Genomic DNA, 24,830 nt, shown 5'->3' on the forward strand with positions numbered 1-24,830 from the left:
ATAAGTTATTTGATGTCTTTTAGTTTTGGCTTTTTATTCCTTAGTTCTGTTGGAGGATTGCAAGTGTGCTGTCAGTGCTGACCATGTACACTGCTCTCAGAAGCCTTAGTTTGGGAGAATATCCTTGATCTGCAATCCCTTGGGCAGTACTGTCTGCCACTCTCAAAAGGAATGGTGTCAGGGGATGCTGCCTTTCCCCTCTCACAATTTTACTGTGTTGGAAGGCGCAGTAATAGGGAGAGCGTGGGGAAGAGAGACACCAGGCAATAGTTAAACTGTTGCTCCTCACAGAGTAGTTTGGATGACTGTGTCAGCTGTGTGTAGCCTTGAAGTCATGTTTCTTATCAGAACTGGTGAAATTTCAAACAAGTCAGGTGTTTTAAACAATAGTTTTAATGTGATTTCTAGGTAAATACTGAGCTGTTGAAGTTGTTCTCTAATCTTTGTTCCTCTTCCCTGCTACTTGCCACTTACAAGCACTGCTGTAGTAGTTGCATTCAAAGTAGTTCACCTGCATTTGCCACTCATTGCAGGAAACCTCTAATTATGTAGTTAGACCTTGGTAGTGACTTGAAGCTTGAGATGAAGAATGAGGTGATGTGTGAGGCAACCAAGCCATTAGGCACTGCTGTAGCCTGGGAGCACTGGCTGCCTGCCTCACCTTTGTGCTAGCACTGCATTGACCCTTCCCTTTTGTATGCTGCTGGGGGAAATAGTGGGTTCCTTCTATTGGAAAAAAACCTCTTATTCTTACCAAGGTACAATATACTTAGCTTTTAGTTCATGAGTAGTGTAATGCATGAAGTAGTTTCCGTTTCTGGGTTATTTTTGGTGTTCAGTGTCACAGAAAAGTGAGGGGATGGTATGGAGCAGATGTGTGTACAAGTGTGTGATTATGTGACACAGCCTGAAAGCTGCAGTGTTCACAGCCCAATACTCAGCCTCAAACAAATACAAGTGGGAGATGCTACAACACTTTATTTACCAGCCTAAGCAGAGAAAGCAGCTCTGTGCAGGATCCTGAGAAGGAAGGGGAGCTGAGCTGTGCGTGTAGCTCCTGTGGAGAGACTCAGCTTCATTGAGGCACCTTCAGAACTTACCTTGGCCAAGCAGGGTCCTGAGCCTGTCCAGCCTCAGCGTGTCCTGGTGGCCACTGTGCTGTGCTGGGAGCTGCCCACGTGTAAACCTCGTGTGCTCTGGCGGCAGCTGCTGTTGATAAACCTCTCTTGAAAGTCATGAAAGGACACCGTGCCCAGAAAGGAGCTCCCTTTGACTCTCCATTGCTGTCCAAGGTGACCTTTGTGGGTGCCTTACCAACAAGCTGAAATTCAAAAAGGAAAAGCAGGACTAAAGAGTGGGTGTTGATTTTTCTGGAACTCAGCGCAGACCCGCTGGTTTTTACAAATTTATATCCTCTGCAAAATGTAAAGGTTATGGTGACATTTTATATGAACAGGGAAGGCTGAGCACTGTGTTTCTTAAACAGCAGCAGATGGATAAGAGACATTTATCTATGTGGAGTCCAGTTCTATCAAAGAGCCACTCCAGGCATTTCCTTCTCCCCAGTCAGCAAACAGGATTGAGGATACCCTACGGAGAGCTTAGTTCTATCCTGTAACTGCTTGAATATTGGTCATTATTCCTGTGAAAATGATAATACAAACCTAGTTTATAGGAGTTGATTCTTCTTGCAAACAGTTCTCCATCTAAACAAAGCTTGCTTAGGAATCCATCCCAAGTCTTGCAAAAGCTGTTGGAAATGGCATTTTGTAACACTAAATGACAACTTCAGCAATTGTGTTTGTAAAGAAAAAGTTAATATACTAACTGCAAAAGACACTTAAAAGGATAAAGGCTTTAATAGGTTAAAATGTACTTCCATCTAATTTGTCTCAGTGATTGCTGCCTTTGTCACTGCAAGAAGTAACCTTCACTGCCATGGGATGTGTTCTTTCTAGCTGGAGAGGAGCTGCAAGATGTTTATTTTCCAACTCTCCTCCCTTCTTCTGTAGGCTAGATTTGTTCAGGGTTTGATATCCATGCTGATGGATCTTGGTTTTGGGGAGATTTACTCTTAAGGGACCACCTGGAACAAGGAAAGCAGTATTTGCTGATCAGTATCTTTCATGTTGTTTACTTAAGTACCATTGGAATTTTTGGGCTGTGCTTTTTTTTGTTTATGTTTTTATTTGCCATTTCTGTTCCCTTCTACCACCTGTTTCCTTTCGATATAAATTTTCTGTGGTCCAGCAGGAAGACCTCTGATAAACTGAGGTGTAGAAAGTAATAATTGTAACTCATCTCACATGCTTCCAAACCTTCATAAGTAAAACTGGATTTTGTGCTGCTGTGAATTTTATGTCTTCACACTTAGGTGTGTTGGAGACTAAAGTAGACATGAAGGGGTTCTCTGAGGTCCTGGTTCCCTGGTGTCAAGGGCAAAACACTCACCAAGAGGTTCTGCTGCACCTTCTCTTTAGAAAAGTCAGTCTCAAGCTTTGCAGTCTGAATGTTTTTGTATTTGGATCAACCCTGGTCATCAGAGTTCAATTAAAAGCTGCTTGAGTGCAACCTGACTCTTCACCTTGTGTGCACTGTAGATATGGAAACTGTAGACTTGAATGTCAACAAGTGTAGATAAAGACACAAAGCTGAATTAGACCTTGCAAAACAAGTATCAGAACTTGTTCTCCCATCTAAAAGTATGGAAGGGAAAGAAATTGTAAGACAAGAGCAAATATTTTCTCTGTCTTTATTTATGATCTAAAACTTCCTCTTGGTGAGGGCAGTGGTGCCAGTTGATATGGAGCAAAATTCATATGCTCAAGTCAGAGGGGTGTTTATCTCCCGCTGTCACACCCTGCCAAAAATTGGATTTCCGGTGTGCCTGCCATATTATTTGTTTTCTTTAATCTTGTAAGTCAGAAATAGTGCTGTAGGGTTTCATAATACCAGGTGTCTTATTTATATTTAATTGTGAGCACAATACGATTCACATGGAGGATGTAAGAGCAAATCTTAGAAGGAAAAAATAGTTAGACATGGAGGTCTATGTTAAATAGAGTAAATGGAAATAGGTTTTAACAAGGGAGGGTTGCACTTTGTGCCTTCTTCAATACCTGAGTTTTGTAGAAAACATGTAACAGATGCCATGGTTGGATTTGATTACAGAAATAAATGGCTAAAAGGGAAAGAAAATGCAAGTTTTAGACCAGAATATTGTAAGCATGTTATTCTTCTTGGATTTTATCATGATGGCGGTCTTTATGGTTATTTATGGCAATATCAACAGTAAAAAGAAAACTTATGCCTGGTTAAATTGGAAGATGACAAACTCTGGAGTAATTTTCTAGCCAGAATTACACAATATGGGCTGCATATCATTGGTTGAATTTCATCACATTTCTGCTGTGCTGACTTCAAATAACTTTTTAGCCATACCATTATGGGCTAGAAGAATTTCTGCAGTGTGCTGGCTGTGACTAATAAGGAAGGCAACCGGATATGTTAGAGGATCACGTAGTAATTACGTGATTTGGGGGAGAGGAAATGCATCCTAAAATGTGGTGGATGAAATAAGGAGTGCTGTGTGCTATTGCTTCAGGCCCTGGTGAGACATGCTCTGGGTTAGAGGGTAGAATTTGGGTTATCTGCTTAAGAGAGAGAAAAAGAACCCAGGGAGTGAAATAGATACAGAGCTGGGCTTCAGCGTAATTAATTAAGTGCTGAGAAAGAATAAAGGGATTGCCTTTGTTAACCTGCCCAGATAAAAGCTTACTGTTTTGGTTTGGGTTTTAATTTTAATTTCGTTGCATTTCCTACTCAGTAAATAAGTTTACTTTTTATTTTTTCTTGCAAGAAAGAACAACATTAAGGAAGGAAACTAGCTTGTCTATGAGTACATTGTTAGCACAGGGGTAATGATGTAGTTGGTCTGGAAATGGGAATGGTTCTGTCAGCAGTGACATTCTGGGCCATGGTCAAGGAGGAAATCTGATTGCCTTAAGGCAGAACTTGCATTTTAGGAAGGAATTAATGTATTAGAGTTTCTTGGAGAAGCAGCAATCTGCACATGGTGACCTTGGAAGTCCCTTCCAATCCAGTGCTCCTAAAATGTAATGAAGAATTAGATAATAATGAAGATTAGTGTTAGATCTCGAGCTGTTAACTTACTTTAGGCCTAAAGTTTTGTTTTGCTAAGATTTCATTTCGTTTGTATCATGTGTTAGCTTTTATAAGGTAAGTTTTCACTGAGTGGGAAACCCAGGATGGTTTTTATCTGCAATACTAATACTATAATGTAAGCTGCTTTATTCATTTTGGATATCAGAGAGGCTTCCTGGTGTTTTTTCTTCAAAGCATATAAAACCCTAAACAAAACAAAAAACAAAACCAAAAAAAACCCCAACCAAACAAAGAAAAAAAACACAAGAAGGTCTACAAATACTTCCCCAAAATGGGGCACAAGGCTGAAGGCTTAGCTGAGAAGACTCAAAACCATAAATCTAATACATGGCCAAGTTTCAAATTGCTTTGACTGTTAAAATGTTAATTTCCTTGAAGGTTTTACTCCCAAATTTGTGAAATACATAAGCCATTTCATGTGGTTGTTGCAATTTAGGGTTGATGAGCATTGTGTGAAGTAGCACCATCTTAACAGCTACTAAATTCCAAATCATCTGTGATCATCATTTTGAGCAGGCCACAGACAATACTAATCAGTATTGGCAGAATGAGTTCAGGTTTAGCCCACTAATTATAATGGCAAGAACAAACACATTTTTCAGGCATTGTGGTCTGTCAGATATATTTATATAATGCCTATTACTTTAATTAGGAATCTTGTGTGTTCAGGCTTTCCTGTGTACTGCATCATTCTTTGGGACATCTGTTGTGTTTCTGACAATGGGACAGTAGCTTTAAATCATCTCTGAGAGAGCTGCAAGGGGTGAAACCCTGGAAAGCTGAAAGAATGTCATTATCCATGGGACTAGCATTCATACTGGCTATCTTCAGAGAAGATGTTTTAATAAGCTGAAAACATTTGTGCTTTAGTTGGATGTGAAGTTCTCTGTATGCAAGTCTCAAGAACAGGTAAGATTAAATGAATATCAAGAACTCTTGCTGCTCTTTTACTTCATCTTACTGAAGTAATTAAAAATTTTTAATCTATGTAAATATAAATAAGAGGTGGTATATTTTAAATTATGCACCGACATTTCCCCCTGCATTTCTCCTCATAACCATGATTTAGCATTAAACCATGATCTCTGCAGCATAGTTGTTTCTGTAGGAAACAGATCTTTCCTGAAAAGTCCTGGTTTCACTGGTGTGAAGCTCTGCACCTGCTACGGGGTGTGTTGATACTTGCATAACTGTACTGAAAAGGGTACACTTATTTTTTCTTACCAGCTACAAGTGAAATTTGTTGTGAAACAAATAATAGTGCTTTCACAGGTCTGTGTCTCACAGGAAATCTTGAGGCAATAAAATATACAGGTGTGAGTTAGTGTATGAACTATTTCTGATGGAGAAGATGTGGGCTGGAAGGCCAACAGAGTCTCTCCTCCTGTTTCTCATGTTCTCTGTATTCAGATTGGATTAAGTACACAGACAGTCCTTTTTAACCTGGCCTGAAGATAACATTCATTAAGCTCCCTTTTCTGGAAGTGATCCACTCTGTAGCTGCCAGAATCTGTTACACAAAAGGAATTAAACACAAAGTAAGGATATCTGTGAAAAAGGTGGCCACAGAGAGGTTGAGGCTCCTGTGCTAAGCAAGACTAAATGGATGAGAGTTGTGTAGTTTAGTTTAGAGACAGCTACAGATAGTTTAGGTGTTTTTTTTGGGACAGCTAAAAACCTGTAAAGCCATAACAGTATAGAAAATGCTAACAAGGGAAGCAATATTCATTGTATTTTTTCATAGCTGCAAAGCAACATGATACATAGTGAAATGATTAAGGCCAGCAGAAGAAAATGGGTTTGTTTGTTGGTTTGGTAGCTGGTTTCACGCAGTGAACAACTCACAACTCAGTTTTAGGACTCACTGACTTTAAGATGTTTTGGAAACAATACATGGAATCAAAACTTGGGGAGGAAAGATCTGTGCCATGGCTATTAAATAGTTGCTGCCTTTTTTTTTTCCTTTCCCTTTGGGGGCTTTTTTGGCTCAAGAAGCTTGCTAAATCCATGGTTTCTGGAAACTGAGAAACTGTAACAACTGTAATACCTAGGGAAGAATTCTGTTCCAAATTCTAGCCCATAAATGTCCCTATGAGTCTGCTGGCAAGGCAGGATTAGGGACTGTGATATAAACTGATATATATAACTGATATGATATAAACTGATACCAATGGTTGTATGAACATAAATTAAACAGTTTTTAATTTATTACATTTCAGATCAAACCCCCATGTGTGCTAGGAAAGTAATATTGTATGTGTGCTGGATATAGTTGTCAGGCTCTGCTAATTAGTAATTTATCCTTCTGAGGAGAACTGTTTAAGTAAACACTCTTATTCTTTCTTCTGCTTCCTTTGTGTTTCCTTCCAGTTTTCCCTTCAATTTTTCTTTCTGCCAGGACTAGAAGTTACAAAGAGGAGGGTAGGAGTGATTAAGGGTACTGAACAGCTTCCATATGTGGATTAATTGAATTGACTAGGACATTTCAGCTTGGAAATTAAAGGGTGGGGATGGTGGAAAATACAGATGTCACCTTCCCAAGGTCATCCATTATTTTCCAGGCAAGGGAATGGTAATTACTCTCTGATAACCCAAGGATTATCCAGTGTCAGATGAAAGTACCATAGATCTCAGTCATACAGAGCACTTTGCACTGTGTCAAATAAACAATGAAAGCTGTAGGAAGCTGACAAAAGGTCTTGGATTCCTTAAATTATTAGAGATAGGTGGATTTTCCTCTAGTAATGAGGCAGTTCTCTGGTTCAGGAGCTGCACTGGGCCTGAAGAGACATCCTAGAGCAGCACCACCACATGCTTGGCTCACCCTGTCACTCTGTGCTGGGATATCAGCTGGGGGAATATTCAGTCTCTGCTGGAAGGATTGTTACTGTGTTTTGTTTCCTGAATTATCTCCTTTTTTTATTTTATTCCGAGATCATTCAGGAAATGCCTCTTCATTTTTTCTTCTCTCCCATCCTTCCTGTGTAATTTTTTGGGGATATTTTTTTTGTCTGTTTTCCTCTTTCAAGTCTGTATCCCAGTTCTCCACTGCAAATATAACCCATCAGCCTTCCTCCTGGTCCCAGACTTCCTCCTCAGCTCTAAGAATCCAGAAATGTGGTTTTTACTCTGATGAAGATAGTGATGAGAACTACAAAAATTACTGGAAAGGACTGAAACAGAATTGTGTTCTGATTTTGTCAGTGTATGTCTTCGTGGGAGAATAATTTCCTTTACCACACCTAATTTCAAGGTTCAATTTGCATCCTCTTCCCTGGTATTTTTACTGCCTGCATTTCTCCTGGTGAAGAAAGATTTATTGGCTGCCACAGATGGAAACTCACCTGAATCTTATTAGTTTTGCTGCACTCAGAGATTTGCTAGACAATAATTAAACAAATTGTTCTTTTGTAAATTTTTAATTAAGTCATAGGGTTGTTTTGTGAATGCTGCTGAGCAGCAGCAGCATAAAGCATCAGTTTCCAGGATTAGAAATGTTTGGTCTAAGCTCTGGTGATCTTTTTCCACAAACATGGTAACTAAAAATTTTTATTTTCTTCCTGGAAGGCTTTGATACAATACAGGTTGATGAGTTTACTTGAAAAAGCTTCTGACTTGTCCTTAACTCAAGGGTAAGCATCCCTTCAATATTCTGTGTCAGGCTGGGAAGGAAGCCCATGGATTTTCTCAGCTGGGAGTTTGCTCACCTTAAAAGCAAATAGAGGCATGGCTTAAAGCTGGAGAATTTAGCAAAGTATGATTAATTATGCCATGATAATATTGCTTTCTTGACCGGTTCATACCTTCCATTGGAAAGACTCTTGTTGCTGTGACTTTTCTCTTCTCTTCTTTCCATTTCTAAAATCCATCCAAAAGTATGAATTTCAGGTTTAGGAAAATGGCCATTCCCATGTGCTGGGCACTGGAGAGGATGTGCCTCAAATCCTGTGTGCAGTTCTGGCCCCTCAGCTCAGGAAGGGCATTGAGGGGCTGGAGCGTGTCCAGGGAAGGGAACGGAGCTGGGGAAGGCTCTGGAGCACAGGTCTGAGGAGGAGCAGCTGGGGGAGCTGGAAAGGGGCTCAGCCTGGAGAAAAGGAGGCTCAGGAGGGACCTTCTGACTCTGCACAGCTCCGTGACAGGAGGGGACACCAGGTGGGGTCGGGCTCTGTTCTCAAGTAACAAATGACAGGACAAGGCAAAATGGCTTCAAGTTGTACCAGGGAGATTTAGATTGAATACTGGAAAAAATTTCTTTCCTGAAAGGGTTGTCAAGCATTAGACAGGCTGCCCGGGGCAGTGCTGGAGCCATCATCCCTGTGGGCATTTAAAAGACTTAGAAATGTGGCACTGAAGGCCATGGTTTAGTGCTGGGCTTGCCAGTGCTGGGTTAATGGCTGGACTCCGTGATCTGAAGAGGTATTTTCCAGCCATGATCCTGTGGTTCTGTGATTCTGGGCACAGACAGAGCTGTCATTGGCCAAGGATGGGCTTGTTTCATGTGCTGCATCAGTGTAACTCAGCAACTACAGCTGGTTTCACTGCCATTGTTTCTCCAGAATTAGGCAGAAAATAATTTTATAGTAATTGCTGGTATCAAATCTAAATCTGGCAAAGGCTTAGGTTAAGCCCAGCTCTGTGTGCCAACGTCTTCATGTAAGGAAAGCCAAAGATAATTAACTTTAAGAACAAAACATGAGTTTACCAGCATTGCATATTACAGTGATTGTAGTTTTTGATGAGATGTAGGACGCTTGCTTCATTAAAACTTTAAAAACCCACTATTGAATGAACTGTTAAAAACTAGTGTAAAGGGTAGCATATTACTTTGCAGCTCAGAAGACTGTCAAGTTTATATACATTTCTAGCACACATTTCCTGATGTACTTTTACATTAGTGGACCATTAACAAAACTTTACTTTTTTTTTGTTTTTCAGTATTTTTCTTCCTTGGTGTGGGCTTTCTTTGTTGTTGTGGTTTGTTTGTTTGTTTTTGTTGTTGTTGTTTTTTTAGTGCTTCAGTGGAATTGGCAGTAATTTAATTTAAAATTATCTGAAAATGGATAGCCTTAATGAGCTAAAAGATTCTATGATATTTGTAAAGTATAGAAACACTATCCTGCTATTATAAACTGATAGTTTAAGTGCTTTGGAATAGCCAAGTGTGCTGTAGAGTTCAGAAAAGAGTTGGATCTATACTGTTAGCATGGATTACACTATTGTGTATCTCTAAATTGTTTTAGGGGTTGTACTCCTCCTGAAAGCATGGATTATGTTTCTACATTGGGATCACTGCATGGCACGGAGTGTTCTGTGTTCTGATGTTCCTCCTTTATGGATAGATTTTGTGTATCAGAGTGGGGGCTGCCAGTGACAAGATCTCCAGGCAGAATTCTGCACCACATCTCATAGGAGCAAGTGGATATTTTAAACAAGCTCAATATTTGATTTCAGTGAACTGCTCAACCTGAGAGTTCCCAGTATACCAAATATCTGGAAATTCTGTACATAATGTAAAGATTATTAATTGTACTCTAAAATGCAATGTGTCTGCTGTTGCTTTGTCCACATTTCTGTAAGTTTGCTCTACAATTAAACAACATTTTCTTGGCCAAATCTTGTAGCCTTGCATGTGCCTGACACTATTTAACAACCTGTCTGCAGGTACCAGCTGTGCAAGAGGAGCTTGAAAATTTTTAAAAATTCTCTTGACTTCAATGGGCACAATTCTTGTAAATTTAGTGAAATTACAAAATTGAAGGAGAATTGTCTTTCCCTGTGTTTAATATGCTTTAGCTACAAGTTCTTCCTTTTAACTATGTGCACACAAAAAGTTGCTGAAGTTACAGTTAAGCACAGAAATAGATCCCTTTTCCTCTGGCAGCTGCCTTGGTGTTGCTTAATAAAGATGAGAGTCTCCATGGAGCATTTCTGGTAGGATGAGTAATTGGGGATTAATGTATGTATTGTGAAAGAAGATTGCATGTGGCTCCTGTGATGGCCTGAGATTGTGGAAGCTGGGAAGAGCAGGTGCAAACCTCAAGGAGTAGCAGGTGATGCTTTGGGATGGACCCAAAGCCTCCTCAGTATGCTTTGGGTCCATCCATGCTACTACTCCACAGTAGTAGTTCATACCATTAGCACACCTAAATAAGGATAAATGCTGATTATTAGTAATTTTTCTCCTGTTAGAGATATAGAATCAACAGCAAAGGAGGGAAGCAAATATTGAAAATAGCAATAACACTGATAAAGAATCTCAAATTCAGACTAATGGTAAAATGTTCTGTGTATTTTCAGACTCCTGGAGTGTTTACTCACCACTGAGTAAAAATTAGAAGCCTGATTCAACATCTCAATTGGGAGTGTTAAATCAAATCTGTGATAAATGCCTCTGTGGTAAACTTATCTGCAAACACAGAAAGACTGGAATTATTAGATTAATCCCAATATGTCTTAGACCAGACGACTCTCTGGAGGCTCCTAATCGGAGACTGTAATGTGATTGCTGGTTGCATTAAGGAAAACCCCTTGTTATACAGCTTGAGCACGTTGCTGCATGTCTATGCTGAAATTTCCCTGTCTTTAAACACGGGGATAAATATTTATTTAAGGTTATTATGAAGCTTCATGCTAGTTTTTTTGATGGTTACAGAGGTGGTGGTATAATCCTCATGACTTACATGTACAAGGAATGCTCTTTCAATTTAGGTTTATCATCTCTGTGGAGGTAATTAACTTTGTAAGTCATAGGAGCATAGTTTTTATTAGAGAAAAACGAGCAATGCCCGTGAGTGAGAAACAAAGATTGTGTGGAGAATGTGAGAAATGTCTTATGGTTTTTCCTTATCAGTAATGCTGCTGTTCTCACTATAGCTACCCTTTGCCTGTGGGCAGGACTAACCAGTAGCAGAGGTCTTAACAGAGCATTTTCAAATCTATCTACTTTTCTTCTAGGGCTGAACTTTTTTTCCTCCCCTCTCTTTCAATGGTGATTTACTGTTTTAAGGAAAGAACAGTGCTTGTTTCCCTTTTGATGTTGGCAGCCCATCAAAGCAAGTCTTTTATTTTATTCAGAAGGTTATCTGTCTGATACAGTGCTGTAAAGACATTTCTGGAGCTTTCCTGAACTGCTGTGATCCTGCCATAAGCAGACCTCCCTTCTCTCACCTAAAGAGGTGTCTTTTAATTAAAATGAACTTAAAGAAACTGAAGATATCAACTCAACAGCATAGTCACTAGTTTCCAACAATAGAAATCTGTGAGGGCTGCCATGTGGAGTTACAGAAATATCTGTTACATGAACGCGAGGGCAGCCTGTATTTTGTCATCTTCAGAGAAGTCTTGAGAGTGAAGTTCAAAGTGTGTTTAGCTTTGGTTGTTTGGGTATTTGTCATCCCACAGGGGCAGACTGCACATGTGACACTGAACTCTTGAATGTGTTGTGGAGCTTTGGAGTGGGCGAGTAAAGGACCTTTCACTGCTGGTTGTCTGTTTTGGAATAGGGGATCTGTGGAGACATTCCTGGATGTGAAGTCCAGGTTTCCAATATTGGATATTGAGAACAATTTCCAGTGCTGACATTTATTCAGTCTTCTCTGAACGTGCTAGCCTTCTCTAGGAAAGAAAGAAAATTTGGCCTCTGTCTTTCAGAAGTCTTACTAAGATAGACTTGTGGGTTTTCATAAGCAGAAAGAGTAGGTGAAGACAGTAGTTTCTCTGCTCTAGGCAAAGTCTTTGTGGGGAGAATCTTTCAAGTTCAGCATTTCTTGAGTTTTGATTCCAGGGTGGTTGAATACAGTGTTGGCTTCATGTATGAAGTTGCAAGATTCTGAAGTAACCTGTTTTGAAGAATAATGAATTAATGAGGTATCTTCTTGTCAGAGAGATTGTACTGTTTTCCCCTTCCAAAATTTTATCAGCTACAGTTGGGAAAAATGATTTAGATGTTGAAAATGCCCAGGAAATTTAAGCTGAGTCAGAAAAGTATGTACTATTCCTTGTCAGCAGCAAAGCCTCTCATGGGAGCATGTAGTAGCAACTGTGTTTTGATTTCTGGTGGGGAACTGCGCTGAAAAATCTGATTTTACACGTTGTAGTTCACTGCTGCTTGGGCAGCCAAAGGTTCAGCACTGCTCCATCAAGGAGATTCCTGCCTCTTGCCCATCCTGTAGTCAGAGAAGGCTGTGAGGAGCAGTTTGGTTTGTGATTCATGCATGAATTGCCATGAGTGAGGACTGGGGCCATGTGGATGGAAGAACAGCAATTCCTCTATGCAGAATTCATTGGGTCTGGTTTACAGGCAAGACATTTCTCAACCCTAGAACTGAAAGTGTGTTAGTGCAAAAAATGGCTGAGCTAAGCCAGATCAGTTTAAATGGTACATCTTGGGTGTCAGATGTTTGACTCCTCCTGCAGTTCTGCCTTTCCCAGGAAAGGAGTATCTTCCCTTCATCACTGCTCAGCATGCCCAGGACATGATTGTGTGTAAACCAGACAGTGTAACTTCTTTCAGCAGTTCCACTGAGTGTCCATTTTTACCACTTGTGGAAGTTTTGGGAAGCAAAAAAAAAAAAAAATCCTCACAATATTTATAAGGATTGTAGCATGATTTGATGGTGATGGCACAGGAGAACCGAGTTGCAGACTGATTTTGGCTGAGTTTTTGTGATGGTCTTGGTTGTACTATATAGGTAAACAAAACAATTACTTTGGAGAATGGTGCTGCGATGTGCTTTGTGGAATTGCCAAGACCTCGTGAGTCCCATTGTTGAAAGTGTTTATTTCAGTTAGACTGGGATGGTATTTTCACATGGTATTGTGAGAAATCGTCCTATGAGCTTTTCTGCACGCAGATTTTACATTTCTTAATTGTGTCACCAAGGGTACCATCAAAAGAGCTGTGAGTACCTGGTTAAGCTAAATACAATCATTCACAGTGCTTTAGCCTTCCCTCTTGTGCTGTGCTCTTTATCTTGTTTCTGTGGCATATGGGGTGGGAGTTGAAAAAAACAGTGACTCCTTTAAATAATAAGTGTGGGTGGGGTTTGACTGCATTCACTGTGGATCCTTACCAGAAGCAATGGTTTTTTAATTTTTTATTTTAGTTTACACAAATACTTTCATTGTCCAACAGTTATTAACCTCTATTCAGAAAACAATGACACCTGTTCTAGTTCAGGCTGCAGATGGCAGACACTCTCTCAAGCGAAGTTGGGATAAAACTTAATTTTCTGGTCCTTTATTCAGTTATAGTTGAGCTCTAAAATTTCACTGGGAGGGGTGTGCTGTCTTAAAAGTGTGCTTGTTCTCTAGATCCTAATTCCTGCTATGAATATTTATATTTTTAAAAAATATATGTTTTTATACATTGGAATTTAAGACTTACTACATTTTCTTCCATGCCTATAAAGAACCATTAGAGAGCATATCTTTATGGAATTAATCACCAAAAAAGTAAAACTCTCTGTCTCTGTCCCTAGGGAAAGGGAGAATCTGAAATTTTTCTTACTGTTGAAAATATATTATCAGCAGGTTGGTGTTTTCAGTTCCCTGAAACATTCCCACAATGTGCTTTTGATAATATTTGTAGTTATCACTATTCCATCACAGCTGCTTGCACTGACTCACTAGGACTGTGGAAGGCTGTAGAAGCACTTGTTGATAGAATAATGTGGTTTTAGTCAAAGATTTCTTTTTTAAAATGAAATTTATACTTGATAGAAACTTGGGGTTGTTCTACCTGGAAAAGACTCCAGAGAGATCTTTCTGTGGCTTTTTAGTACTTAAAGGGGGCCTGTAAGAAAGGTGGGGACAGACACACTAGCAGGACCTGTTGAGATAGGAGAAGGGGTGATGGTTTTAAATTTAAAAATTGTAGATTTCAAGTACATGTAAGGTAGAATTTTCCTGCAAGGGTGGTGGGTTCCTGGCACAGGCTGCCCAGAGAAGCTATGGCTGCCCCATCCCTGGGAGTGTCCCAGGCCAGGCTGGATGAGGCTCTGAGCAACCTGGGCTGGTGAAAGATGTTCCTGCTCCTTGCAGAGGTGTTGGACTGAATCATAGATTCACAGGCATGGAACAGAAAGGACCTTAAAGATGTAGGTCCAGAGGTAAAAGTGTGCAAAATATCAAGTGTGCAAAAAATAGCAATGTTATTGGATGTGTTAAGGCAAAAATGAGGATGAAGGGTAAATGTGGGTCTTGAATCAGTTGTTGAATGAGATTTTAATCATCATCCAGCTACAGGTGTGAATTTGGGGGTTTGCTGACATGCAAGGTTTTAGCATTTGAGACAATGTTGTGTAGAATGCTGAATTTCATAGCTGGAGAGGAAATATCATTTACCAGATAGTAAAACAACTCTTGAATACAGAAATATGTGAGATTTTCAAGATCAATTGCCATCTTCTTGCTTAACCTGTGACAAATAAGTAAGAAACTGTGCATATATGAACAAAAGTTGCCTTACAATGTAAATTGGATTCTCTAGAGGGACCATGGTGATGGTCACCACTCCAGTCAAGAAATTGTTACTCTGTTTTTATCAGTTTGTAGCCACTGATCATGTGACCATATTATGGTGGTCTTAATAATTCTGTCATTGATTTTAAAAAGCTGAGGAGTGTTGCAGCCACCTTCTTCAAAAGATGTTCAAAGTGGGGTATTTAATAGAGGGAAAATGTAATGTTGATAATATTTTGTTTTCCAAAAATGAAAAAAACTCGTCAGTTTCTCTGAAGTTACTGCTGGCAGCTTTAGGAGCATTTTTTTCATCTGGTAGAGATAATTTCTATAATCACAACCACATCTTTGACATTTCCCATTTCTAGCTTAAAATTAGCACTTTAAAGAAATCTAAGTGCTGCTCTAATTTTTGCCTTAGGGTGTAAGTTGTCCTCATTAGTGTCTTGCAGTAATGCTTACAGTGCCTGTTGACTTCTAGGCATCTGATTCAGATTTACTTCACTTTATTATCAGTATCTAATCTAGATTTATTTATGCTCATTTAATCGGAAGAAAAAAAAGGGGTGTTCTTGAAGTGCAATTTCACATGTAACCAGTAAAAAGACTCTTTCATTGAGGCCACACTAAAAAAAATTGGTATATTCTCAAAAGTGAGAAGCAAAACTCCAAATTCAAGTGTTTAGAGGTTGTATCTTAATGCCCTCATATCTTTTCTGTCATACATCTCCCCAGTGAGTTTCTATTTTGTTTTGGTCTTTTTAACTATTTTATTTCTCTACTGAGGGAGCAAGGGTAAAGAATTAAATCTGTACACATGCAAGGAGAAATACAGTTTTAACAGGACCTTCTTAAGAGGAAAAATTAAGTCTGTTTTGGAAAATGTATTTGTTTATGTAGAGAAACAAACGTGAGAGATTAACATTGTTACTGTGTCTGTATTGGCACCTATATCAGCTCACAGTCCCTTCACTTTGCTGTTACACATTGAGAAACAGTGCAAAAACCCCTTGAAATTTTGGAGATTCAGAGGTTTTTGAGATAAGGTTTATGTAGGAAGAGGAAGCCTTTTATGCTAACTTTTTTTTTCCAAGTACTGTGGCTTTTAAAGCAAGTTGTTAATATTGTATTAGAAGAATTATTTATTCCCTTGACTGTCTTTTAGGGAGCAATACAAACACTTGAGCAGATTAGCAGTTCTTTGGAAGTAGTAATACTCAGCAGAATGTAATTTTAGAAGTGTTTTTCATATAATAACCTTTTAATGCTGTTTTGAGTGGTTCCATTCAGAATTTTGGCTAATTCTTGCATTCATTGATTCAAAAAATTAAGTATTTGTCAAGAACTTCCCGACTTAAACTTCCTTTTACTTAAAAAACAAACCAAATTATTTCTGGCAAGCTGCTTTTCCTGCAAAGGATGCACACCCTGACCTTTATGCAGCAGGTTGCAGCATTTCTGAAAGTCTCTCTGGTTTTACCTGGTATTACTAGCACTGTAAACACAATTATTCCCTGTAACTTCTCATTCCTACTCTCAGGCTGTAATATTTTATTCTTCATGAAGTATTGAAAAATGTGAAGTGGACATTGCATGCTGTAAAAAAAAAAAAAAAAACAGCCCAAAATATCACTTCCTTGTCAGACAAACCAAATTATTTTTGTTAGTAGTCCCTATTTGCTTTTTAGAGTGCTGGTAAGCCTTGACGGTGTTAACCCTGGGAACCTGGGTGACACTGAATGCCATTTGTTCATCAGAGAGCCAGGGGAGGGTTTGGCTCACACAGGGAATGGTGAGGCACATCCTGCCCGGGCTGCAAACAATCAGCAGCCACAGGAAACTGCTCTGCACCAGCTCTGAAGGACGACAGAGCTTGTTTGAAAGCCAGGCTGAAACAGTCTGGCTGGGGCATTGTCTCAGCTGGGCTTGCACATCTGGGAAGCAGGTTTGTGTTGCATAAGGTCCTTGCCAAGCTGGTAGGGAGCTGGGTGTGTCCACATCTAACTTTGTCTCTTGAGAAAGCCAAGCTTTTATTTTGCAAGTGACGTGCTTTATTTCTGTAAGTTTTCAATGTGTTTGGTTGTTCGTTGGTTTTTTGTTGATTTGTTTTGGGTTTTTTCCCCAGGAGGGCCAAACATCTGGGCCATCACCTCCGAAGAGCGGGCCAAGCATGACAAGCAGTTCGATAGCCTTAAACCCACGGGAGGTTTCATTACAGGTTGGTCTGAGGCTCTGCATTACACATTAACTTCTGTGTACACCTACCTATCTCTGCAGAACAGTTTGAGAACTGCATCCTATTTCTAGCCCTTTGTTGTGTGACTAATAACCATATTCTTCAGGCAAACAGCCACGGGTTATTAGTAAACTTAACAAGCTTTCCTCTCAAGTCTGGCACGGGAATGCTGTTCTGTTTAACCCTGTCACTTCTGCAGCCACCAGCTGTGTGCTGCCATTCTATCTAGTTTCAGAAACCAGAGAATATCAGGTGAAATCTGTGCTCACATGGGAGGCTGCCAGGGAGCACTTCCAAGTAGCTGTTCTGGCAGGTGACAGCAGACACAGCAGAAGTGGTTCTCAGTCTGAGCAGAGAATGCTGTGCTGTTAGACATCTTTGTTTGGCAGGAGCAGGCAGGGAGAGGGATGCTGACAGCTTGTCCTTGTTAGCAACTGCTTGAAATTTGGGCCATTGAGACTTCAGCAGGAACTGGGTGGACTAATGGCATTTTGCAGGGGCCTGCTGTCAGTTCCAGTTGCATTCAGCTGTGTCTCTTCTGAAACAATTGGGTCACATTGCTATGCCTCCTCACATCTCACAATTTGGAGGTTTTAAATCTAAAATCTACTTTTGATATCAAGAAAGACCCAATTTCATTGGCAAAGATGTCTTGATTTCAGAATACTCCATTCTTGGTGGGTGGCTGGGCACTAAGGACCAGCCCTGACAGCTCCTACCTGCCCAGCTATCCAGTAATGCCCTGTCTAGCTCCTCCACTGGCCCTGCTTTTCCTCTTTTGGGGCTGGAAAGGACTGAGGAGAGAGTGGAAAGTTGTCTGTTTGGAACATGCCAAGTGGCACCTAACTCCTGCTTTGGCCAAACAGCACTGGCAGGTTGGTGTTTGCCTCCAGCTGGAAACTCTGCAGTCCCAGGAACTACCCTCAGGCCACATCTGGGCTCTTACCTGCATCTACATCTGCAGGCCTTGTTATTTATTTGGCAAATGCTTGAAATAAAAGCTTGTGTATGAATATAAGAGAGAGCTGAAAGAGTAACTTGAAGTCTTAGCTTTGAGCATCTGTAATTCACCCAGATGTAGGACACCACTGTCCCTGTTTTGTATGTGTACCAACTGATGTGAAATTTGGTATGGGATTGCACAACAGTTCCCATTCCCTTCCTGAAGTACTGAAATCGTGGGTGTTCTCTGACAGAAAAGAATACTATTGAGAACTTGGTGTTTTCCTAGTTTTTCTAGAGACATAATACTGGATAAAGTTAGAATGGGACAGAGAAGAAAAGAAATAGCATTCTCGTCCTTTACTGCATAAGTAATTGGGGCAGGACTAAATTTTCAGTCATTTTTTAATCCATGCATCTTTTAAGATGTTGGCAGCCATTGATTTGTGACATGTTAAAGTTTTTATAGCTATCTGAAATCACTTCTCAGAGCAAAGATTGGGAATTATGGAATACATGGGTGTCTGACAATCATTGTCACCAGTGTTAAAAGCTGGAAAAAAATCTCTGGAAAGCTTGGCGTCCAGCATGGGGGTTTCTTTCAAGAACCTAATCCCCCAAGAGCATGCTGAGCTCTTCAAAAATCTGTCTCTGGTATAAAAGTCTGTCTTTTTTTCTTTGTTTATCACAGGTGATCAAGCACGTACCTTTTTTTTGCAATCAGGTCTGCCATCTTCAATCCTTGCTCAAATATGGTAAGGTATTCTTTATTGCTTGTTTTTCCTGAGATAGGAGATTCATAGTATTCAAATGCTGCCTTTGTGTTGTGTTTCACAAAGGCTTTCAGCAGTCAAGGTAGAAAGTGTTGTCTGAATCATTGTTTTAATTTTATTAAATTTAGAGAAAGGTTTCAGCCCATATGTTAACAATTAATTATTTAAAACAATTAATTAAAACTCAGTAATTTTTACATCTTTCTTATGATATTATTTCAAATTGGATCATGCTGAATGCATCATTTTTGAACTATATTAAGGTCTTGGAGTACACATAAAGTAGAAGACAAGAAAAAAATCTAAAGTCACAAAAAAAGTAGAAGGACAATTGTGATATGTGAGATACCAAGCAATGCTGTAATACAGGAACTGGAAAAAGTGCTGTTCCTTGCAGCATATATGTGGTGAATGCAACACTTGAAATGTTTTCTTCTCTGTAACCCCTCACTAGAATCCTGTGCTCAGTTTGGGGTGTGTGTGCTAAAAGACACATACTTAGGCTCATAATAATTAAGAACAACTTTAAGAAAAAATATTAATGCAAATAAGTAAGTGCAAGTTAGTTTTTCCTTCAGCCACATAGAATCACAGAGTTGTTAATGTTAGAAAAGTGTTCTAGGATCCTCAAGTCCAACCAGCATCACCACCATGTTCACCATTAAACCTCAATGTAGAAAAGAGGGGCAAGGAGATTTTTCTGTGGGGCCTTGGGGTTTTGTACTGAGCAGTAACAGAATCAAAGGAAAAATGAAGCTTAACATTAGTCTGATTTTTTTTCTCCTCATTATATTTACGTTCTTGTGCTTGGTCCTTGCATGCTTAAATGTTAATAAAATCATATTATCTGTCTGACCAGAAATGTTGAGGTTATGTATGCACTGTTGCATATATTTCCTGCTGTATTTATTAGGAGAATTGTCAAAAGGAAGACAGTGTGGGTATCAGGCTCAGAAAACCTCACCACTGGGAAGTTAATTCACCACTGTGAATTAAGTTTTCATAGCAGTGTATGGTGCCTTTAGGAGGTTTCTGCATCCTCCTGTATCTTGTTCCAGATTCTTGCATTAATTCCTTACCTTACCAAGGATTAATTTAAAATAATTATTCTGGCTGGGAGCATAAAGAAAAGCATAGCAGAGGCTTGCAGCAGAGGCAACTAGTGTATCCACTGGGCAGGAGACTTCTGCTTTCCCAAAAGCTTTCCTGCTTCAGAAATCTACTTTGCAATAAGTTTTTTGTTTTCCTGTGCAAATAAATCTAGTAGGAAAGCCTCTCACAGATCAAAAATGTTATATTTCTGTTTCTTCTCTAAATTTATTTTATTTTTGTTTTGTTTTAAGGACTCTCTCGGACCTGAACAAGGATGGAAAAATGGATCAACTGGAGTTCTCAATAGCTATGAAACTCATCAAGCTGAAATTACAAGGACAGCACTTGCCTTCAGTTCTCCCTCCTGTCATGAAACAAACTCCAGTGTTTTCACCACTAATGTCAGCTCGCTTTGGTACTTATGAATATATAATTACTTTGTGTTCAGAGGTAAAAAAAACCACAATTGCAGCCAAATAAAAGCATTAATGTGACCATGAAAGTTTCATGAATCAGTGTGAAAAAAGAAAACAGGATATTCTGATTTAGGAAATTCAACAGGTCATTTTCTTGATATTTTTGAAAATTTTATTCTTTGAAGACTTTTAATAAAGAAAAATATTTATTCAATTTTGACAAGAAGGCCACTCACATCTGCCATCTGCCTTGCAGGCTCTCATTTTGTACTGGTGGTCTTTTTTTTTTCTTCCTCCTACTCAGTCACCTATTTATATGTGGGGGTTTTAAAGTTAAATTTAGTCAAAGGTCAGAGTTTTGGTAGAACAGCTGTTTTATGTATTTTTTCAAAGTGAATCAGACTGTTTTAGTTATATGATTAACTGAATAGAATTACTTTCACTCTTTTTTTTTTTTATAGTGTTTGGGCATTTAGTGCATGCTTGTTATTGTGTTATTTTATAGCACAAAATACCCACAATGACTTGAGCTGGAGTACAAAATATGTGCACACTTCTACACTGAAATTAAATGTATGCACATATTAATTACATACATGATTTAAAATGTCTGTCCATCACCAAATCTCGTGTGTTTGGGTACAAGGGCATGCATTTACAGGGAGCTGTGGTTGGCATACAGTTACCTCTATAACTTTCCATCATCTCACCAGCACTGTTGTCTTCCACAAGGTGCAGCCAGTAATTCAAGTGCCCTAATTTGCCTCAGGCAGCTGCCTCTAGAAACACTTTGCTAAGTATTGGTCCCTAATAAGGACTTTTAACCCCTGTGGATTCTCCCAAGGCTGATAGTTGGAAGAGACTTAGTTCAGAAACAGCAGCAGCTTTTCCCTGTGGAGGATTGTCACAGCTTTTGAGGTTGTAATTCTCTCTCAGGAGCCAGGCTTGCTGAAGAAATAGGTATAGCTGCAATTATAGAAAACCAGATATTACTCTGTTGTGAAAATAGTAGCTAAAACTACCTTGAGAATGAATTTGCTTGTCAAGATTTTTCATTTAAAATAACTGTTTTTCAGTGTATTTTCCCCTGTGAGCTGTCTTGCCTAAATTTAGAGAAAAAGTAAATATTGTACATGAGCATCTATTTTAACTCATTGTATTCCAGACACCAGTTGCTTTGTGTAGTTTCTGCCCCACATAAGGGACCCAGTTTCTTGCTGAAGCCTCTGCAGTGTTAAAGTCTGAATCATTGGATTTTGCTCTAGGAATGGGTAGCATGCCAAACCTGTCCATGCCCACGTCTGTGTCTGCGATCGCGCCGTTAGCTCCCATGGCTCTGACCTCCATGACTTCCATTCCTCCCTTGGTTATCTCTGCTCCCCTGGTGCCTTCTGTCAGTACCTCCTCGTTGCCAAATGGAACATCCAGCCTTCTGCAGCCTTTGTCTGTTCCTTTCTCCTCAAGTAAGTATAGCACAGTCCAGTGCTTGCTTTCAGAATTGTCAATCTTATTTTCCCTATGGCTAATTTCAGACAGAAATGCTAACACATGCATGAGAGTTAAAAAAAAAACAACCAAAAACCCTCAGAAAACCCTACAAAAGTTTTTTCTCCAAAGTTCACATTTGCTAATTCTGTTCTAACTAATTAATCATAACAACAAGACACTGATTAGCTTTTCTTACTTCTATCAAAGTGAATGTTGATTATGAAGCACTGTCTTATACCCAGTTGCTTTACAGTTCTGGGGTTAATTTTTTGTTTCTTCTTGTTCCAGCGCTGCCTCATACTGGTTCTTTAGGCCCCATGGCAGGAGGATTTGGTGGCTCCAGTATGCAGAAGGCACAGTCACTAATTGATTTAGGATCTAGCAGGTATGGAAGTTAAGTTTAAAATTGTTGTATCTTACACTAAAGTAGTATACCTTCCAAAACTTACAGAGCATTTCTATTCCCAAAGAACATTTGTTAAAAATTAGTGAATCTAATATGGCCCGTCAAGTATAAAACCAGATTTTGTTTTTATATGCACAGGAAGTAATTTTCAGTAAATTGACAAAATGTCCAAAGTAGGTGAGGAGGTCAGATGAGCAGTGCCAAAAAAGAAGGGAATGTACCTCATTAGTAAATAGAAACAAACCTTGCTAAGTGGTTATAAAAAGCAATGTTTGTGCATTATGTGCTCAGAGGGCACCATGTCATCAGCAGGCATGTAAGAATGGGATTTGTTATCAATATTTATGTGTGAATTTGCTTTATGAATAATAGAAGATCATGGATCTTTATAATCAGCTGCTCTGGTTCACTGATTTTAGAGCTTTGCCATAGACTAAAGTGAGGGACTGGGCTTATGTATCCAATTGGGTATCCAGGGGTGTCTCCTAGGATGGTCCTGAGGGCACCTCCACCCCAGGTCAGTTCCATGAGTAACTCAGAGGCTCTTGCACCTCCTTGCTGCCTGTTCAGGACATGTGGGGTGCATGATCTGGGCTCCTCACACACCTGACATCAGCAGATGTCCTATAAGGTGATGACTATAGGCATGGCATGTGCCTGGAACCATCTTTTGTTTTGGTTGCTTGTCTTTTTTGGATTTGAAAGCTTTCTGTTGCTGGTGCTGTACAAAGGAGCCCTTCTCCAGTGTTATTGTTGGCAGCATTGTCACCATCATGTTGTCTCATTCCATGCAGGGCATGTCAATCCAGCACTGACACGCTGGACAGGCTTTGTTTCTGTCAGCATTCTCAGTTGCCTTGGACAGCACTTCAAAGACTGGTTTTTGTTACTTGACAGAGCAGGGGATCACCTTAAATAAGGCAGGCTGGATTCAGCTCTCCTGAGTTTGTCTGATTTTGAGAGATGGGACACTGAAAATGCTGGGAGTTTGGATGGAAGTTTGATGGATATATCTGCACCCTCCATGAGCACTATTCTGTAGAAAGGGACTGAGTTGGAAAAGCTCCACTCAGCATTTCATTGTCACAGAAAGAAGAGGTAGAGCTGGAATATGGTGATTAAAGCAGCTTTAGAAGCTGCTTTTGGTTATGAGTTCATCAGATCCATTTTTATTCTCATGTTTATTCATTTACATGCCTCTTAAAGTTGCTTAAACAATGACCCAACACTCTTAGGATGGTGGAAGTGTTTTCCTGTGGTTTCCTCTACTATTATTCTGCAGTGGTAAAAGGATTAATTATGTGCATTAGTGCCTGTGATACCAAAGGAAAATTATTTTCTAATCCACATGTTATTTCCTTACAAATATATCCCTACTTTGGCTGTAAAACTCCATATTTGTGATGAAATAATTTATAGCAAGTTAGCAGAGGTAAAACTTTGTGGAAGTTGTTTCATGTTACTGGAAGATTCTATGTATCTTCTGTTCCAATGCCTCTTTTTTAAACCAAGTGATTTAGAGTTATTTCTTTATCTCTTTTTCTCTTTTGGTTTTCTTTTAATATTTGGTTGGTTGGTTTGGTTTGTTTTTTTGCTTTGTTTTGTTTTGAAATTATATTGCAGTTCAAATTCTTCCTCTAGTGCATCACTAGCTGGGAATTCACCAAAGATTACATCCTCAGATTGGGCAGTTCCTCAGGCCTCCAGATTAAAATACAGACAGAAATTTAACAGTCTTGATAAAAGCATGAGTGGATATTTATCAGGTGAGTATGACTTTTGGTATGGACTGGGAAAACCAGAGTGTTTCCTGCCTCTGAACATCTCAGGCTGAGGGATGGAGGCCCAGCTTGGGATTTGACTTGCATGTGAAATAAAAGCTGAAATGTTGGTGTTCAGACCTGTGCAGGAGAGAGTGGATTTCAGCCACCCAAGGAATGGAAATAACCATCAGTTCATTGACTTGGGCTTTGTGTTAGATCTGGAGGAGCCAAACACACTGGGGAAACTACAGCAGCTGTGGCAGGGAAGAGGAGAAGCCTGGAGTGGTGGGATCTGACTAGAGGAGCCTGAGAACCGGAAGGCTGTGGAGTTCAGCTCTGTAAAGTCAGCAGGGATTTTTCAAACATCACTCTTTGGACTGAAACTCTTTCTTGTGACAATGGGGGACATTCACCATCATTTTTGTGCCATGTGCTCCTGTATCAGTCAATGCTGAGATACTTGGGCTTTATCTTTTGAAAGAAAGCAGCTTGGGAAAGACACTGCAGAACTGCAGTCATTGCTTGGAATTTTTCCAAAGTAATTTAAGAGAGTCCTTGTTGATTTCCAGTGACATTTGTGCTGAGCCACAGCATTATGGTGACTTCAAAAGACTTCATACCAAGTTAACACAAGAGAAGAGTTTTACAAAAGTTGTTACAACATGGGATTCCTCAGTGTAGTGCAGTGAGTAGAGAGTGCTCAGAGAGCAGTCAGGAGGTGCAAAGTCACTATGTGTGTTTTGTGTGTCTGCATTAGATTTCTCATTTTGAATGAGCGCTCTGCCTCAGTTCCCTTGCCTACAAAAGAGCAGGACAATTCTTTCTTGAAGGAAAGGGTCAGTCAGTTTTGGACTGTAGGTTTCCTCCACCGGCCTAGAAATGTATCAGATTCTTTGCTAACAAGGAGAGCTCTCCAGGTGATAGCTCAAGGTTTAGGCAACCAGTCAGCTGTGCTTTTGTGACAGCTGTGGGGATTACCATAAATACCCCTTTTTCATGTCAGCTTTTCTGTTAGGTGCTCTGGGTGGAAAAAGGTATAGGAGAATACTTCCATCTTCATTGTGTTCA

General features: G+C 39.7%; 1 protein-coding gene across 6 annotated transcripts in view; it reads left to right on the forward strand.

Moving 5' to 3' along the window:
* ITSN2 (intersectin 2) overlaps positions 1-24,830 on the forward strand; it is an 80,276-nt gene that overhangs the window by 14,377 nt on the left and 41,069 nt on the right. For all 6 annotated transcript variants that reach the window (XR_014616048.1, XM_084203065.1, XM_084203067.1 and 3 more), the window contains exons 3-8: positions 16,772-16,864; positions 18,516-18,579; positions 19,941-20,104; positions 21,371-21,568; positions 21,882-21,978; positions 23,641-23,765. Coding sequence is in view for 5 of the 6 variants with exons in the window: in XM_084203065.1 (XP_084059191.1) it covers positions 16,772-16,864; positions 18,516-18,579; positions 19,941-20,104; positions 21,371-21,568; positions 21,882-21,978; positions 23,641-23,765 (741 nt within the window). In the remaining variant the exon portion in view is untranslated. The remainder of the gene's footprint in view (positions 1-16,771; positions 16,865-18,515; positions 18,580-19,940; positions 20,105-21,370; positions 21,569-21,881; positions 21,979-23,640; positions 23,766-24,830) is intronic.

This window comes from Fringilla coelebs (assembly GCF_963513975.1).
Source record: "Fringilla coelebs genome assembly, chromosome: 3".
NCBI classification, from domain to species: domain Eukaryota; kingdom Metazoa; phylum Chordata; class Aves; order Passeriformes; family Fringillidae; genus Fringilla; species Fringilla coelebs.